The sequence below is a fragment of the Petromyzon marinus genome, chromosome 22, assembly GCF_048934315.1.
Source record: "Petromyzon marinus isolate PM22_M1 ecotype Great Lakes invasive population chromosome 22, UKy_Petmar_22M1.pri1.0, whole genome shotgun sequence".
Classification (NCBI taxonomy): Eukaryota; Metazoa; Chordata; class Hyperoartia; order Petromyzontiformes; family Petromyzontidae; genus Petromyzon; species Petromyzon marinus.
The window spans coordinates 15141008-15159979 of NC_133688.1; the positions used below are offsets into that span (position 1 = coordinate 15141008).

Consider the following 18972-nt stretch of genomic DNA (forward strand, 5'->3'; position numbering starts at 1 on the left):
GAACCTGCCAATGTCATGGAACTGTCGGCCACTACCAATCCTGCATTGTGTTTAAAGGTCACTCAAGCTGACCCGGGATGCTCTAGGGAGCTATGAATAATGCAGAATGCTAGAGACACTTGCACACATGTAAATTTTATTTCGCAGTACTTTTACGGTTCTAAATTTAGCTTTAATTTTGTTTGGTTTAAGGTATTTCTACTTAAAAATGTAGATTTTTTTTGGGGATCTGCTGATAGTGTCCACATAACACTGTCTTTGAATGTGTGCTTCAAATGCGTTGAGCTATTTTTCATTCATCGCTGTCTTGGTCCAAATAAAACGTGCACGTTGGGAGAGCAGAGCCTGCTACCCCAACACGTGCACACTGAGCTCCAAAGCCCAATGTCTTAGTGAACAGATTTAAACACGCAGAACATGTAGATTTCCCCACCTTTGCCAACCTGCATTGACCAGCGTGGTGAAGTATGGTTAAACAATCCACATGACCAACATAGCTTGAAGGGAGCCCTTCTTCCATTGGTGGATTGAGAATGGCTGACATTTGTTGTGCTTACCAAGTTGTTGACTCATGCATTCGTAGTCACTGCAGAACACTGCATCGTGCCACATGTCTCTGAATTACCATACAAACGGCATTTGAGGCTGATTATTTGGTTTAATATAATGTTTCAATAGTCATGTCCGTAGCTTTTTCAGTTTCCTGCCGAAATTCTGGCGTCCTGTAGCCTGGCACCAAATAGGTTTTCCTGCATATCCGAACAATCATCATCGGCGATTACATATTCACATCGGCGATGCGACATTCCTCCTAGGACACTACATCACCATCAGCAGTGCAAGATACTCTGAACTTTTTTTTCACAATGATCTTTTTTTTACTGTTTCCATAAAGCATCTTGCCATATGGTTGCATCCCGAGGCTATATAACCACCTGATTTTAAAGGCAAACGTTTCTCCATGCCGCAGTTCTTCGAACCTGGCTGTATAAATGGTTATTTCTAAAGTTTGGTTGCATTCCCAAGAGATACGAATAAGTGGGATAGTTGTGACAGTGGGGCATGATGTCGATTGGGCGAGTGTGGGAGGCCCTCATCCGGCAGTGGATTGATCATGGCAGATGACAAAGTGAGTGTGAACCTGGGAGAATTGTATACAACAAAAGGCACACCAAATGAAACGTTTTATAATTTGTCTCTTTAAAAAACAACAACCTGTGTTTGTGTCAGATCTTATAATATAACAGCGGACGCTATCAACATTGAATGGAACAAGTTTCCTTCGGGCAGGCAAACCGAACTGTTTTTCAGCCAAGGAGAGAGAGTAAAGCAAATACCATGCCATTGTTATTATAAGCAGTCTCGTGACATCCCTGACAGTAAAGGTACTGAATGTTCCATGCCATTTAATGGAATTACCAGCATTGTATTTAATAGCCCGGCTAGATTTCTTCCAAGCCGTTTTCCAAGTTTCGTGCGATTGAAGACATCGATATAATGTATTCATTGTATGGTCTGTGGGCCAGTATGTATAAATACCTAAGTGATTGAGGAAAGGTTTAAAGTGATTATTTTTCCTATCCGTAAATGCAGTTAACTTCATTTGCTATTGTGACATTGGAAATTCAGCTGCCGCTACGTTGTCTGCTTCCGTAATAGTACTGTGAAATGATTTTGATGTATTGTATTGAATGGTCAATGCCTATTACCATCCAGTGTATCCTGGTATTTAATTATATGTAATAAAACCATAAAGCATTCTAAAGTTGCTTTCAATGTCATGTCCTAAACTATTATTGATATTAGGTCTTATGAGCTAACTCATTGGATACAAAATATTTTAGTGGTAACATTTCACAATTAAACACGAGTGAGTTCGTATACAATTCTTATTTCCATAGTTTATTATCTGCATAATTGTGTTTATTAATTTATGTTTTAGTTTGTTCTTGTTAGATTGTATTTACTTCAAAGAATAAACTTGGCAATCCCATGAATATGACCATAATTGCATAAATTAGTCATATAATGACTTAAGTCAAATAAACACTGCATGCACACGTAGCGCGATTTTTCTGTACAAACAAAACAGCTAAAGCAACCATTTATGCTGTAAATATTTTTTTTTTTAAATAATGAAGAAGGACCTTTCGGACTAACACAGTGATTCACATTGGCATGCACAGTTTACTTTACGTTTCCAAATTTAAATAGGCCATTCTACTGACAATAGCAAGTGGAGCTCCACTGTCAACTTTATTAAGCATTTTTTTTCTGCTGCAGCTGCCATCATAACAAGCACTTCGTTCAGTACAATCTGCTGGAGTTTCTGTGTGTACCGAAGTTCACATTTGAATTTGTTGCCATTGTCAATTATTTTTCTTCCATCAGCAAAAACATTCTTGTAAAATGGATCTGCAACATCGCCTGCGTAACTATTGTGTGTGCGGATTTGGGAGTGGTAGTGTCAAGGTTGGTGAGCTGTCTGTGCTACGAACCCAGTGACCGAGTTCAATTTTCGCTGACGCCCACCAAACCCGGTGACAATTTTCTGAACCAGTCTTAGGGCTCCCATAGGTCGACTCGGCATCAAATGAGTAACCCGGTGCGGTGTGTAAACATCGCCACTGGGGAGACAAAGACGGCCGGGCGTGGTGCTGGCCACCCACCCCCCCCCCCCCCTCGTGTGCCGTGCCGGGCTTCACAGGTGCTAAATAAAAGCGCTTGCGCCGACAGGCTGTTAAGGCTATAGGGGGGGGATCTTTCGTCTTTGTGTGTGTGCGTGCGTGTGGATTCTCGAGTCCCTTTGGAACGAGCCCGTGCGCCCGTGCGCGTATCTGACGTTCGCGGCTCGTGGCGGTCTTCCCGCTGCAGGACGTGTGCGGCGGAGAGTCCGGCGCTCGGGCGCGCGGCTTCGGCACACGCCGCCGGGCCCATGGAGGAAGGGAAGGGGCAAGCGTCCAACTTCACCCTCACGGCGGCCACACCTGAGGTGAGGCCGCATTTCGAATGCTCGGACGGCTTCTGAAAACCGCGTTCCTCCACGAAACCCCCCGTTTAGTCGATAAACCCAGAGTTAGGCGTTTCTCCTATTGGCGTCGCGTGAAGGTGGCATGTCGTTTGGTGCTTCCAATGTCTTTACGTGGCCAATGACGGAGAATTATGTGATAACCGTTTGAAGTGAGTGGGTTATCAAATGATTGACTCTTATCAGCCGTATGCATACATCGGTACTGACTAAAGTTTCACCACCTTCGACGGTATCAATTTCTGCTCTGGCAAATTGGTCTTGTGACAAAGCAGGTATTTTGGAAGTAAAGGTTTTGAGGTGTCTTGATGTCAGCCCAGTGCAATACAAATGACAAAATTATATTAAATGGCAATCTACAGTTTACCCGGCAGAGTTATTGTCCACCTGTAACTTCCCTCTGGTGGACAAAGGCTTTCCCGAGTGTTTTTTTTCTTTCTTTTTCTTCCTTTGCCAAGTTAAGTTCTCATCCAGTAGCGGTCACCGCCAACTCTTATGATTCGATCTCTTCCGCTGCCTTCCTGTGCCCCGCCCCCTTTCGCTCCATGTCCTGGAGCGGTGGGGGTCAATCGGGGCTTGGGCCAACCAGTCGGTTCCAATGGGCCACACGCGACTCGTGCCCGACGACCCTTGAAAAGGGGCCGGCGTACTCCATTGGTCACTGCAAGCATCTTAGTCTCATCAATCGGGTGCTAGAGGGGAACATTGTTTTTGTTCCACCTGGCAATGCTGCGTTTCTAATGTTAGCACGCTCATTCGCTGCTGTCCCCTGCATCTAACACAGGCACCTCCGAGTGACTGAGGTGTGTGTGTGTGTGTTTCAATGTGCGGTCCCTTGCCCAAGGGATTTCAAAGGTCATTTCTGCACCACGTAAGGAAAAAGGTTCACAACGCCTGGCATGAATAATTGTCAAAACCCTTAAAACAATTGACTTAAGTTTAAATGCGATTTTTTTAAAATATTTATAAAATGTATTATTCCCACATCTGTAACTTCAACAAAAAAAAACGTATCCAGAGATCGACATTCTCTCTTAACGTTTACTGTAGGGCTCGCCACGTGTGTGTTCTTTAATTGCTCCCAGTATCCTCTTGCTGTGGACACTTTCCAAGCGCACGTGCGTTTGGAACTCTCCGCCGCTCTCTCCACTTGAGGAGCAATAAGTGCTGGGATCCCCATGACCTGCTGTGACGTTGCATTAGCAGCGGTCATCTGCCAAACAGGCCCGCCGTTGGCCAAATAAACAGATGGGATTAAATAGCTGCTGCATCTTCCCGCCAAGTAGAAATACGAGCAAATGAATTACTCCGCACCTTTTGCTTTAAAGGCCTCTCGTTACGTTGGAAATCGGTTATGTCCACATTTATCGTTTTGCCTGGTGTAATACAAAGGTTCAGTATTTTGAGGCGTGTGTAAGGGTTAGTTTTTGGGTCAAAAATACAATCCAGTTTACGTTTATCTAGCGCCAAGATGTAACTGCAAGCGTCTCCAGGTGCTTTGCACGGAAAAAACAAAAAAGGCATGCTATCAGATTTAGTGTCATTTGTTTTGGGTAACATCTGTGAAACATCAAGTCATTTTTAGAGCTGTGAGCGGAGAGGTTGTCTTGAGCAGATTCCTTGCATATGTCTATTCCCGCACTTTACTGCCTTGTTAAACAAACGTAGTTTGTCGTTTGTTTAACACAGTAAGTATAAACGGATACTGTAATAAATGAAATATGGGCTAACACGAGCAGCAGTGGCACTTTGCACTTGAACATGCTTTGCACGTGTGTTTTTATGACAGGGATTTTTATATTTTTTTATCTGTGGATGATTTAAGTTGTTTCTTAATTTGGTTATTTTAGTGTAAAACTATTTTCTCTGAGATGCTTTAATACAAAGCAGTTGCAACGAATGGTCTCAGTGGTAATAATTTAATGATAATTATTAAATGCGTTGGCATTAAATTAGATTATTTCCATTTTACATCACGGTTGTATGGAGGTTACTTTAGCAAACCACTTTAACATAAGTAGTATCTGCTTTCCTAAAGCTTTTTTTCCAAAATTATTTTAAGTGAATTCTGCTTAAGTTCAATGTATGCTTTGAAATAAAAAAAAATGTGGTCATGGCAATTGAAAAGAAAGCTTTATGTACCTTTCAACAGAAGCCTTCAAACTCTGCTGGCCTTTTTTAATAAAGCAATAAAAACAACCGACGTACTTTTGAATAAACTCCCATGTGCTCGAAGTCTATGCTAGCACACATGAAATGCTGTCAGTGTTGGTTTAAAACACTGTGCTTTATTGATATTGTATGTGTACGGTAGCAGGAAAGCGATTGGTTCTTGAAATAAAGGTAACTGTAACCTTCAATAGACTTTTTGTAAGGTACAAAATGAACCTCTTTAAACCTTTCAACTCTCGGTTATTTTCCATGTTCGTTAAATGAAATTCAAAACGTATAAACGTTATTTCAAAATCCGCAACCTACTTAGAAAATGCTACCTCATACCTGTAATATTGTTCCGAGTTTTCCCCGTTAACTTTGTGTTGAGATTAAATTGTGAAGACTTGAATCATCACCTTCGTGATCATCGCCATGATCCGTGATGTATCCACTGCTGGTCGAAGGCCGCCCCATGCCGACGCCATCCCTCATTGACTTGCGGTTCTGCATTCCTGCATGTGAGCCGATCTCATCGCTCCATCTCCACAGATGTCGTCCCCCCAGTATTCCCCACTTTGATCACGTTGTCTTCGATCTGGACCACAGGATATCGTGTACCCTTTTTTGTAGAGATGTATCCCACCCAAGCGCACTTACTTGAACAGCCGATATGACGTCTCTGAATCCCGTATGTTACCTGATGCATGTGTTTCTCTCTGTATCAGTCTCTTCGGGGTAATTACCAACATGAATCTATCGACGCATCTTTGCGTACTTTTCAGATTTTGTTCCATTAATTTTATAGTTATGTAGATGCCTTTTAAATGTTGATCCATTTGAATGATTTTGACCAAGTTTTTTAAGTTATGATGAATTGAATAGCTGGGTAATTGTTAATTTATGTTTTTTGAAACAATTCGTAGTTTGCTCAAGTTTTTTGTTTTAATGCCTACCAATACGAAATTAATCTTTTTTTTTATCAGCCATATAATGGAGATGTAATTCACTGATTGTAGCCAATGGGGATTCACGACCTCTGAGTAAAATCTTAATAAGAGATTCATAAACGTCACGGCTGCGTGAAGTTCCCGTGTTGTACTCTGTGGTGCGTTGGTGTGTTTTCCAATTGCACTACCTGTTCATGCCAGCTACCAAATCAATTCAGTTCCTGAAGAAGCTCCCAGCTGGTGGGGCTATAACCGTCAGAGATCATACTGGACAACATGTGTTATACCCCGAAAACACATCAGAGGACTTTTTTTCCTAAAATCTCCTGAATGATTGCATCAGTTTCCACTGATGTTCACTTGCTTTTTATGAATTGAATGAAGGTCGAGGCATTATTCTAGGAGTAATATTGATCGATGGTCCTGTCAATTTAATGATGCACACAGCAATTCTTACCGGTCTGGAAAAGCTTTTTTTCTCTTTCAGCCTCCCATCCTGAAAATGTTTTTGTTTTCTGGGATACATTATTTTCTTTTGGCTATAAAGATCACGTGGCTTGATTTCTGTCTTTTTACTAGGTTATTCCCGTCATGCGTTTTTGGTTTGATCTGGTCCCCTCGGGGATACTGGACAACACGCGGTAACCACCCCGAAAACACACCCAGGGGGGCTAGTCCTTAAAATCGCCTTTCAATCTTGACGTCCGGCTCCTCCCCTTGCTCGCACCGCTTTTTATGATTCGCGACTTCCGATCGCCGGGCAAAAACAGCTGACGGCTGAAACCTGTCTTTGACGAAACCAGCAGGAGAGCAGCGGGTCGGACTCCACCGACGGGAGGTGGGCCGTCGACCCGAAGAGGAAAAGCTACGACGCGGTTCTCTTTGATGTCCTCAAAGTGGCCCCTGAAGAGCTCGCCGTAAGCCCAAGCGCATCCACGATCACGCGTAGCAAATGCAACTGGACGGGTAATTCGGAAGTCGCCGCCGCCGCCGCCGCCGTGCACGCGTCTTGCCACGCGGTACCCGTCGAGCCGCGGAGCCGCCAACATGCGACTTGCTGATGAGAAAACCACAGCCCTGCGAATTGAGGCCTCCCACCCACCCACCCCCACCACTCCTCTTCCTCCCTCGCCCCACTCACCCCACCTCATCCCCCCCCCCCCCACCCCCGTGCCACAGTTGATGTGAAACACAGCACGTCTGTGCGAGCCAAGCAGACTTCCGTGCACCGCTTCACCGACGCAATCCAATGTCGTGCAGCTGGCTGCTTATTGCGCCTGGGAAATAAAAAAAAAATTCACAATAGTGGGCATTTATGGCTGTATCCTGGGAAAATTAGATAAACTGACTCCTGAGAAAAAAAATATACAAATCGCGGTTTCCTCTTACACGTGTTCTACATGTGACACACGATGCTCCAGACGCACACCTGAAATGTGACGCGCATCGGGAGAATATCCCACACATCACAATCAGAATCTTAATTTATCTCGGAGAGATCCCATTGAGCTATGAAGCTCTGTTTCAGAGATGTCCAATACGGGCGGGCCAGAAAGTGACAACAGCAAAAATTACAAAAAAACCCCGATAGGAGTGCAAAGTATAGGAAAGGTGAGCAAATGTGTTTTGCTGCATCCAGGGTGGTTGTGCGTAACAAATATGATGGTGCTTTTGAACGACGAGCTGTTTTTGTTACAATACAAACTAACTGCTTTGTTTTTTTTAAATAAATATTTTGCCGACAAGGGATGCTGTCATGATGTAATGGTGAAGCACGCTGGACTTCGAATCCTAGAGGTTAATGGTCTGATTTGATTTTCTTGCACGTAAGTTGATATGGGAACTTTTTTTTTAGATCTCTCCACCTAGAAGTGTGAGTGGGTACACCGCACTTAGCCGATTGGCAGGTCATGTTTGATTTTGGGTAGAGTGTGGGTACTCCCACCTCTTATGAGATCGATCAATCAATGTTTATTTGTTCCACGGAAAGTCCCATTTTTAGCTAGTTATACAGCTCGTTTTCAAGAGATCTGTGGTGCACCAGCACAGAACGACAATAACATCAAAGTGATCCGTACGGAGGAACAGGGAACAACGGAACAGAAAGCACCAGAAATGCAGGCAAACACAGTGGTTAAAGAGCAAAAAATTGCAAAATAAACAGAATAAACAGGCATATTGCACGTGACACACGGACGAGGAAATGAATGCTTGGCGAGGCGAAATGAAACACGATCGAGCGAATGGAACAATGTTAAGCATCACATGCATGTGTAGTTGAGCTGTGCGTTTTGAGCAAGGAGATGTCTGGCCGGTACGAAAGAGTGGGACTCTGGGACTCCCTCCAGAGGGGTCCTACTCCCAGCAGTGGCATAAGCAAGGAAGTTCAGGACTGCACCTCTATTCATAATATTCCACAGTATATGTGTACCGTACCAATAAGGAAAAGACTATGAAGTTGCAAACATTTCGCAAATGAAAGTGATTGCTAAGTAAAATTCCGACTTTAGATATTGACCCATTGTAAATGAACAATGAAGATAATAAAGCATTGAATACATATATTAACATATAAATGAATGTACTAAATGAGCACATCTACCAAATATTGCATCAGTAAATACACGAATGAATACAATGTAATACTGTGTGTGAAATCATGGTTATGTGGACATCAATATATGTCAAACAAACTAAACAAAAAAATGACGTGAATCACGTATGAATCTACATCAAAATGTTTGGTCATTTTTTTCTGCCATTTGATATTCATTTGTGTATTTTTTTTCAGAGCCAGATAACACTCATGGATGCTCCAGTGTTCAAGTCCATCCAGCCGGAGGTAGGGATCTCTGCGTTGGTGGTTTTACAGATATTGCGTAATGTTTTGGGATATCCTGTATTACGAGCGAAATATATACAACGGTATAATATGCTTTTTAACGTTCAATAATAAGTAAAAGCCTGGCTGGGCAGGATCTGATGGAAAGCTTAAATAAACCCCTGCAATTCACAACAACAAGATTTCTAGTATATTTAGAATCCTTGAAAGGAAAGCAAAAAGTAGGTTATATACACTCAACTGAAGCCAATACATGTTCAACTAAGCATAACAGAACGATAAATAAACTAATTTAAACAGCAGATGTATTCATGCATCCAAGCATAAAAAACATAACGATGCATCTAACCGTAAAACAGAACAATAAATGTTGGATGCTGCCGCATTGAACTCGCAATCTAGAGGTCTTGAGTTTGATTTGATCTCCCGGCTCGGCACTTGGTACGCCGGCCAAAATTCTTCATCGCCCTCGCCTCTGTCCACTCAGCAGTATAAAAACGGGTACGCCACGGTCGATCTGCATGTTGGATGTGATGGTGTAAACTGTAGACACTCTCATGTCTGGCCAGCGTGACAGAATTGGCTCAAAAAACCCTCGAGAGAAGGGCTTCTCTAGGGCTCTCCTCTAGTGGAGGCCCTTTCACCACCAGTGACATGATGGCAAAGCCAGAAATGGCACGGCTGTACCCTGAACAACTTTGCTTAAATACATCGGAGAGCTTTTTAATCTCTATTAACTCGTGCTTTTTTAACATACGTGCATGTACTGTGTAATGAACTTGGCGGCTAATGTGTACAGTTGTTTTTGGATTGTTTTGTTCATGTAACTTGTTTTACTGTAACCTAGTTTCTAGGAAGTAACCAGGTCCCCATTGAAAATGATTATTTATTGTCCAATGGGTTTTACCTGTGCCAAATAAACCTAAACCTAAACATCAGTGGCGAGTATATCTGAACGGGTCCTGGACCTCCCCACTTCATAAAGCCATACTGTCCAGTGTGAAGTATGGTCAAACAATCTTTATGACTGAGAGCAATGGGGAGGCATGAGGAGGTTTTAATTTAGCAGTTAATTGACAACGGCCTGTATTTATATTATTAGTTGTGTAATTAAATCCTGAGTGTAGCTGTTCCACGTATTATGAATGGTTTTGACACTTTATTAAGGCCCTGGTTTGTAAAAGCTTGAATGATTGCATACATTTCCACTGATGTTGCCTTGCTTTTTGAATTGAATGAGTATTGAGACATTCTACGATTGATGTGGAATATTTATGAAATAGGTCGAGTAGTTTTGATTGATGGTCCTGCCTCTAACGATGGCCACAGCAATTCTTACCGGTCTGGAAGTTTTTCCTCTTTCATCCTCCCATTCTGTAAAATGATTTGTATTTTGGGATATATGACTTTTTTGGCCATAAAGACCACATGGCTTGATTTTGCTCATTTTATTAGTCTGTTCCTGTCATGCGTTATGGTTTTATCTGGTTCCCTAAGGGATACTATTTGCAGATAACCGTTCATCACCTTTATGTTTTCTGCCTTTACGCTCCAATTGCTTGCTTTGACACCTTCAATAATTTGTGTGCAGCGTTCTCTTAATTTAATTCCTGGTGGTATTCTCTCCCAGTCATTATAACAACCAACAGTAATGAACTGCAGACAATGATTTAAGAACTAGGCAAAGAAGGCAGAATGGCTAAGGATAAATGAGTAAAAAAGAGCAATGTGTACAACACATTTGCTTTTGTTGGAGGGACGCAGCTGTCGACACAATAGTTTATACCCAGGCCAATTATTGAATGCAGACCAAGATCAACATTTAATGACATAACAGGATTATGACATATAGCTGGAGGTTCTTCATCCAGCAGTGGATGAATGATGATTCGTTTATTATTAAATTATTATTACATTTGTTTACCCATGAAAGTCTCACTTAGTCTCAATACTCTATTTTAGGAGGTTTCTGCAACGTTTTTGTACGAGGGAGCAATGTTGCTATGTGTCATCTCAATTGAGTAATTTCCAGGTACGTTTTCAGCGTTGTTTTTTTTGGCGATACCAGGTACATTCTTTGGGTTTGTTTCTTTGCTATTGTGGGACACCAGAGAGCCTGGAGGAAACCCATGCCGAACAGGGAAGAACATACAGAATCAGAATATGTATTTATACTCGAGGAATCTGATGAGCTACACAGCTCTTTTTTCACAGATGTGCAGGAGTTTCACTCCACACAGAGGCACTCAAATCAGGAATCGAACCCAGGGACTACTTACCGTGAGGCACAAGTGTTACGACTGCTCTACCATGCTGCCCTAATCTTAACGTGCTTGGATATTAACTTTCCTTTGTATTATGCGAGATACTCTTGTATGTTTACACTTGATAAAAACTGAAGTTTACGTTTATACATTTAAAGATTGCACGTAGGAATAGACACGACTGGCATGTACAGTGCATGCACAAACACAGGGGTATATGTGTGTACAGCGACCAAGTCGTCGTAGGAAATCCGGACACTCCATGGAAGATGTGGACACTTTCTCCATTAATGGAAAATTAACGAGAGTCCAGTTTGTTGCTGTGGTGCGATATCTCCGACCGTGCGACACCGTGAACAACTGCCCACTCGGATCATTCGACGGCAACTTGAAACAAATCCATGCGGCTGCTCCCGAAGCAATCGAATGGGGATATGAAATCTCGACATCAATTTGTAATCTTTAAATTTCGATTTAAAGCTTTCGTGACTGCAATGATTCATCTTCTTTGGTTCTTTCGGTAAAGTCACGTAGAATGAGAATAAAATAATAAATTGATAAAATAAATTGTTGTTATTATTGTGTTATTTTATTTTATCAATTTATTATTTTATTCTCATTCTACGTGACTTTACCGAAAGAACCAAAGAAGATGAATTTGTAATCTGTTGCAAGCCCCAATAAATGGCATACAAAAGAAGAAGAAGTAGATCGGAGGGATAAAAATAATTCGGCAATTACAAGAAACGGTGGGATTTGTGAATACGAAGGCCCCCGTCACGGTCCGCTGGCGTGGCTCGGCGGTTTCCTGCGGCGGGTGGAGTTGCGTGCAGCGCGGGGGTCAGCACGGGCGTGAATGGATGTTCGAAAGAAAAAAATATTCTCCGTATAATCACTGGCGCTCCTCCAAGCCTGTGACTTCCACTCGAGTAAATCATCAGATTCCAAAACCAGCTTCAAATGTTGTTTATATATTTAAAATGTTTTTTTTAATATACTCGTATAAATTCACAGCTGATGAAACCATTGTCATGACGAGAAAGCAATATTTAATATATGTTTCATCATAGGACATGGTTTCGGATTGTTACCGGATGTGACATCTGAAGTTTCGATCCAGGTGTTGGAAGCTTTTTCAGGAACTGAATTGTAGCCAGGGTAGTGTGATTGCCTATATCCATATTGCCCTGGATGTGCCAGATATTGTTGAAGTTTAAATGTTAAGCAGGGTCCATCCCGCTTGATGCTTGGATGAGAAGATTCCTGTTTTTTTTTCCAGTTACTATTACAACTACAAATTATATATTTTTGTAGTCGGTAAGACCCACTGAGCTTTATAGCTCTTTTTCAAAAGCGACCTGGCCACAAATGATAGCCCAACGAAGTGGCTTATCATGCGGATATGTATAGCAGCTAAATACTCTAAACGCATGTCGACGGGAAAAACTGGAGAACCCAGAGACAAATCAATGCGACCACGGGGAGAGAGACGCACAAATTGGCAAATATACAGCAGGCGTCAGGGTCGGGATCGAACCCCCGAGCTCCTTTATACCAGGCGAGGTAATTAACATCTCACCACCGTGGTGCCCTTATTGTTGTAGGTATGGAGCTACAAGGTGGTTATGAGATGGCAGTGTTAAGTGCGTATTGTGGGTTTCCCTCGGGGTACTTTGTGAAGTACATTTTCCTCCTACGCGAAATCCAAACACTCGTTAATGGTGTTTGATCATAATCTCACTGCTGCACCATGCTGCTGACAAAGTATTGAGACTCAGTGAGGCTTTCCTGGGTAAAATAATGAAGCAGCTTCATTAAGTTATCTTAGCTTTCGACGTAAAGTGTACAAATGCATGAGGTGCGGCTGTTCCCTTGGGGTGCTTTGCAATCTGTCATCCTGGCCAGATTTTACTCAGTCTTAACGCAGCTTAACGTGGCAAGGCCACATGCTCTTGCGTTTATTTCTGATAAATCCACAAGCAACCTGACCATGCTACACAGTGAGTTGCATTGCAGAGGGCACACCTTCACACTATCCATAGCTGGTCTCGGTGTGCAAGGTGCAGCCGTGCAATTAATTTCGCCCAGTCCACTGCTGATGGAAGGACTTTTACTGAAGAAAGCTAACCCTTCCAAGAGCTTCGTTGGTCTCCTCAGCCACGCTGGTCTGACGTCTTGGAATAGGTGGGAGTACACACACTTTATCCCACCACTCACGACCTGCCGATCATAGACGAACTGCAGTGAACCTATTTACTACAATTCTTGGTGCACAGAAATAGGAGAAATGAATAGACTTGCACCAGTTTTGAACTGCATAGGCCGGAGATGGAATGGAACAGGCGACTTATGAATTGCAATTCCAGTGTGCTATCCATAAACACCCTTGTCGTGTGCAACCGGTATAAACTTGTTGCGTATGTACCTTTTTTGTTTCATTTCACAGCTTTGGGGTCTAAATTTTGATTTAAAGCTTTCGTGACTGCAGTAATTCATATTCTTAGCGAATAGCCAGAACACTTAACGCACTGCTCTTCCTCCGTAGCCTTTGAAAAACTTGGGCATTGCCCAAGCGAAGGTCCGTTGATTAAGCCAGGAAGGAAATCACTCGAGGGCTTATGTAGAAGTTTCCTTTTGCGCAAACATAAGGATTATGCTTATCCCACACCTGTTGTTAGCCAGGATTATCCAGTGGGAAGGGATTTAGTGGGATAATGTTTCTGGGAGGTAAGTGGTAGCACAGGTGATGGTGTGCTCCACTGTTGCAAGGGCAAAAGAAGGTTCAAAAGGTCAAAAGGTCAAGTTTGGGTGGAGATGATCCATTGCGCGTGTGTGTGTGTGTGGTTTTACAAGTTAGACCTTTGCTACTACAGCCAGTATAATTTGTGCATGTATATACACGTGTGTTTTTCTGCATGTACATTTAGAGTTATCTTGTCAATCCACTGTTGGATGAGGGCTGCCTCCAGGGGAGGAGCCAGGATTTTGACTTTGGGGGTGGCTGACTTCAATATTCTGAGATATCCAGCGTATTTTTTTCCAATGGGTGCCACACATGTATAAAGCACATTTTTTTGAATTTGAACGCGGAGTTTATTAATAGGTCGGAGCCGCTGATGTGGCTAATAAGTTCGATAAGTTCAAAAGGCTGCCACTCAAGCAGCCTGCAGGGCAGCACAAGGTGGCAGCCTGCAGGGCAGCACACAAGATGGCAGCCTGCAGGGCAGCACAAGGTGGCAGCCTGCAGGGCAGCACACAAGATGGCAGCCTGCAGGGCAGCACAAGGTGGCAGCCTGCAGGGCAGCACGAGGTGGCAGCCTGTAGGGCAGCACAAGGTGGCAGCACAAGGTGGCAGCCTGCAGGGCAGCAAAAGGTGGCAGCCTGCAGTATTTTGCAGCAGCCAGATATCCGGTTATCTCGATTACCGACTGTGTCTCCGCCCCCGGCTGCCTCATACCCGTACAGGGTTGGTATAGTTGCAAATACTATTTTAGCATGAAATAGCGAAACAATATAATGCGTTGCTCTTCATATAAGCACATAGCAAGTGAAACGCAATAGCTACTTCACAGTGAAAGGTTGACCTATTTAGAATGTTGCAAGCCCTCTCCGAATGCATATGAGCGTGAATGTTAGACGTGAATGTTAGACGTGAATGTTAGACGTGAATGTTAGACGTGAATGTTAGACGCGAATGTTAGACGCGAATGTTAGACGCGAATGTTAGACGCGAATGTTAGACGGTACTTCGAGTTCATGGGACCATTTTTGCAAGAGCGGACGTTCTTCTTTTCGAAGCCAACCATGTGTACTTTAAGCGGCAGGCTTTAGTTTAGCTGTTCTGGATCCACACATCTTAACCCGTTTGAGTTGGTCCTCTAAAAGTTCAACCAGTTGTGTGGCGATGCCACACTGATTGAGCAAAACATGTGGATCTGGCTCTGGGTTCGGTAGCTCTGGGCGAAGTGAGAGACCTCATGTGTTACTACTCACCCTCCTCCACCTCCTCGTGCTCTGCACGACAGTGTTATAGTTTTATAGCAATAGCACTGCACTGTGTAACTTAGGTTTCGGTTTTTGCAATGTTATTAATTACAGTGTGAAACTAATAGCACTTAATGGTGCTGCATTTCACAACATTGCTACATGGTAAATCATAAGAAATGGATGCGAGCCAATGTTTAGGTCATGCTCATGTGAAGCTCGCATGTTGTTGTTTGCTTTGCTGTGGGGAAATTAATGAATCATAAAACGTAAATATGCAACCTACTTAAACACCATTATGTAAGAGTGGCAATCTACATTTCACTGAAATTGATTTGCTGCTTATTCAGAGTACGACGATTGTGGCTGTATCCACAAGCCTGGCAATCGAAATGTTTATCTCGTGGAGGACCTGTAACAAAGCATTTGATTCGCATTTAAAAGACTACTGATTTATTATGGCCTTTGGTTTGGTATATGCCGCTAGTAATACACTTCTAGCCCTTTGTGGATGTGAACCAGATATTATTGCGTTTGGAGCGAGCGAGTCTGATGGCAATGCTAATAATCTTGGATGAATACGCTGTAGGGATTCGGCGCGGAACATTTAATTTTCGCAACGGATTATGTTTCCCTGTTCCGAACGGGGCATTACTACAGCTGTGCATTCTCATTGCTTAACTATGGCTTGTAAAACAATACCGAATGATTGATGGTACTGACACGGCGGCTTATTTGTAGACATGCCATCATTTCCTCTGCTAACAAAAATATATACAGTAATCCTCAGACTCTTGGTAATCAAATGTGATCTGGTTGATTTATTTTATTAGTAAAATACAGTATTTTTTTTTGCTGTAATAAAGCTCCTTGCATTGCCAAGTTTAAAATTAGGCCATCGAGCACAGTACATTGATAATAATTTTATTTACAGTGATTCATAATTAGTTTATTTTGGGTTACATTGTGGAGGTGTAATGTGAATTAAACATGAAAACCTGTTGATAAAATTAACTAATCCCTGTTGATAAAATTAACTAATCAGTTAACCTCAAATTTTTTTAGTATAAGTTCGCAAACGAACCAGCAGACGGTGCTCTATCAAAAAACACAAGGGTTGCTTTTGGCGGAAACATTTGCATTGTCGAGGTCTGACAAACTATGAAGTACAGATATGAATGGTAGTCATCGTCCATCAACCAGTGGCGCTTGTTACGATTCAAATACAATAATGAACGGTGGGTGCGTGCTAAGTTGAAACCTCGAGGTGCTTGCTCGGCTGGTGGGCCTGGCTGGCAAGGTCTTGCCCAAAGTTGTTTTTGGCAGAACACGGGTTTTGTGTCTTTAGCCCACGAAAAAAATATTCGTTCCTTTGCAGGACACGGGGTTTTTCCTGCCCGTGTTCTGCACGTGCCTTTACCCCAGAGACCCACGGACGGTACCACTTGCAGAACATTTCTTGACGGCCAGATACTTCATACCCACTGCGTCATTCTACTCACATCTTATACACACTAACCCCCGAGTCCACTGTTGTTAAGTTTATTTGACCTATCCCTGAGCACCGTGCGCAGATGTACATTTTACTTTCCATATCAAATCAAAAGCTATTAATCAGAGTGGCTGGTGACTTGTGTTATATCGCTATTGCTTTTGCAGAGCCTGTGAAGTTACTTCTAACACTGCCTGTTTGAGGCCATAATGCAATCTGAAAACCTGAGCTGGAAAATACATCTGGTTACTCACATGATTTCTTCCCAAAGGGGACCTTTGTAAAAAAAAAATATGTAGGGCTGATTTACTATGGATGAGTTTCGGATTTAAACTTTGAGATGTTTAAGGAGAATTTAGGATCTTTTTTTTGCATGTTTTGATCGTTTACAGGGATGTGCTGATGTAAAATGTCTTTGTGCTTACAATAGTGACGTCAACCAATGAGACGTCACAACTTTCGGTGGTAACTGCATGAAAGCGACGTGTTAGTGATGTGACTTCCAGTTTTCAGATTAATCCAAAGATGACGCCTGCACTCCTAGATCATCACACTCTTTACTTTGAAAATAACAAAGTGTTTATTTAATATAGTTAACTGGTTAATTAATCACATTTCCGAGCTTCATAGACCTAACAACTCTTGCAATAATTATTATTGAAAGGCATATACATTAAAATAAACTCGCCAGGAGCCTAGTTTTGACACCAGTGATTGACATGCAGCTGTCTAGGATGTTTATTAGCCTTTTTTAAGGTTTACACATTTAATATTTGTCCAGGAGCAGTGGTTTCATAGCGCCACGGTGGCAAGATGGAAACTACTTCGCCTGGTATACAAGAGGTTGTGGGTTTGATCCTGACCCTGATTCCTATATATTTGGAGTTTGCATGTTCACCCCGTGGTCGTGTGGATGTTTCTCCGGGTCCTCCGATTTTACCCTCGACATTTAAAATCAACATGTGTTCAGAGTATTTGGCTGCTATAAAAATTTTCCAAACAATAAGCCACTTTGTTGAACTCTCATTTGTGGCCAGGTCGCTTCTGAAAAAAACAACTATATAGCTCAGTGGGGCTTACCTGGTTTAACACGTAGGCTTTCGCAAATCAATATTACTTATGATAAAGGTTTTTGGGTTAGATCGCGTAAGTAGAATTGTGTCGTAACCCTCCACCACCCGGCAGAGCCAGTAAGTTTTGTCACGTAAACAACGCGCCAATTAGTTACCACTTCAGCCCACCGGTGTGTTGGGCTCACCTGGGAAAACTAAAATTAAATCAGCGTTGTTAAAATGCCAGTGTGCGCTGACGGTGTGAGTTAGTCGCAATTACCTTCATTCGCAGTGTGCTTTGAGAGCCTGCCGGACCACGCTGAGCATTTGCCGTGTGAGGCGGCTCTATTATCGCGTGATTTTTACCATGAGGCACGCAACTTCGCATTACACAGGAAACCCTCTGTGGCTGAGACCCAAGTGGTGTTCCCCATATTACCTTACCCAGTTGGGGTATAAATAACCCTCCCATGGACCCATTAATGGGGAATTGAACATCACTGTGACGAGTGCAAGAAGTATTGGGGTCATCCGGTTTTTCCCTCCACATTTTATAAACGTGCCTTCAGAGTATTTGGTTGCTATACATTTCCACGTGATAAGCCGCTTCGTTGAGCTATCATTTGTGGCCAGGTCGCGTCTGAAAAAAAGCTATACATAGCTCAGTGGGCCTTTACCTGGTAAAATAAAAATAGATTCGTTTATGATAATGGGTTTTTCCCCTTTTTTCTGGCAACAAAACAGGTGTTAAGATGTTAAAACACCAAACTGAAATCTTTTACAAGGAATCAGAGCCAGGTAAAGATCCATGGTTTGCATTGAAGTCTTGGCTACATACGAACGAGTTGTTGGTTTAGATTTTTGTTTAATTTTAAAAACAATTGAACACATTTGAATAATAGGATTTTTCCCCTTTTTTCTGGCAACAAAACTGAAACCTTTTTACAAGGATTCATGTCTGCATTAACCACAATACCTGCAGTAAAAATGCAAACAAAAAACATACTATGATAATATATGCATTGTCTCACAATGTTGTCATTTCCACAGTGTTTGAAACAAGCATGCAGTGTTTGGGTACAGTTATTTTGATATTTTACACAATCTTTCATGTCACTGTAAGTAGTGGTCATTATATTTGAATACGTCTCGGTGATTAATACTTCACAGCGTTGCTTTGCATGTTTACATTGTATTGAATTTACCTGA

General features: G+C 42.4%; 1 protein-coding gene across 8 annotated transcripts in view; it reads left to right on the top strand.

Moving 5' to 3' along the window:
* LOC116944948 (ras-specific guanine nucleotide-releasing factor RalGPS2-like) overlaps nt 1–18972 on the top strand; it is a 226099-nt gene that overhangs the window by 77392 nt on the left and 129735 nt on the right. For 7 of the 8 annotated variants that reach the window (XM_032958926.2, XM_032958928.2, XM_076068750.1 and 4 more), the window contains 3 exons: nt 2875–2992; nt 6933–7046; nt 8921–8971. In XM_032958926.2, coding sequence (XP_032814817.2) covers nt 2875–2992; nt 6933–7046; nt 8921–8971 — 283 coding nt within the window. The remainder of the gene's footprint in view (nt 1–2874; nt 2993–6932; nt 7047–8920; nt 8972–18972) is intronic. The other variant, XM_032958930.2, reaches the window with a different exon arrangement.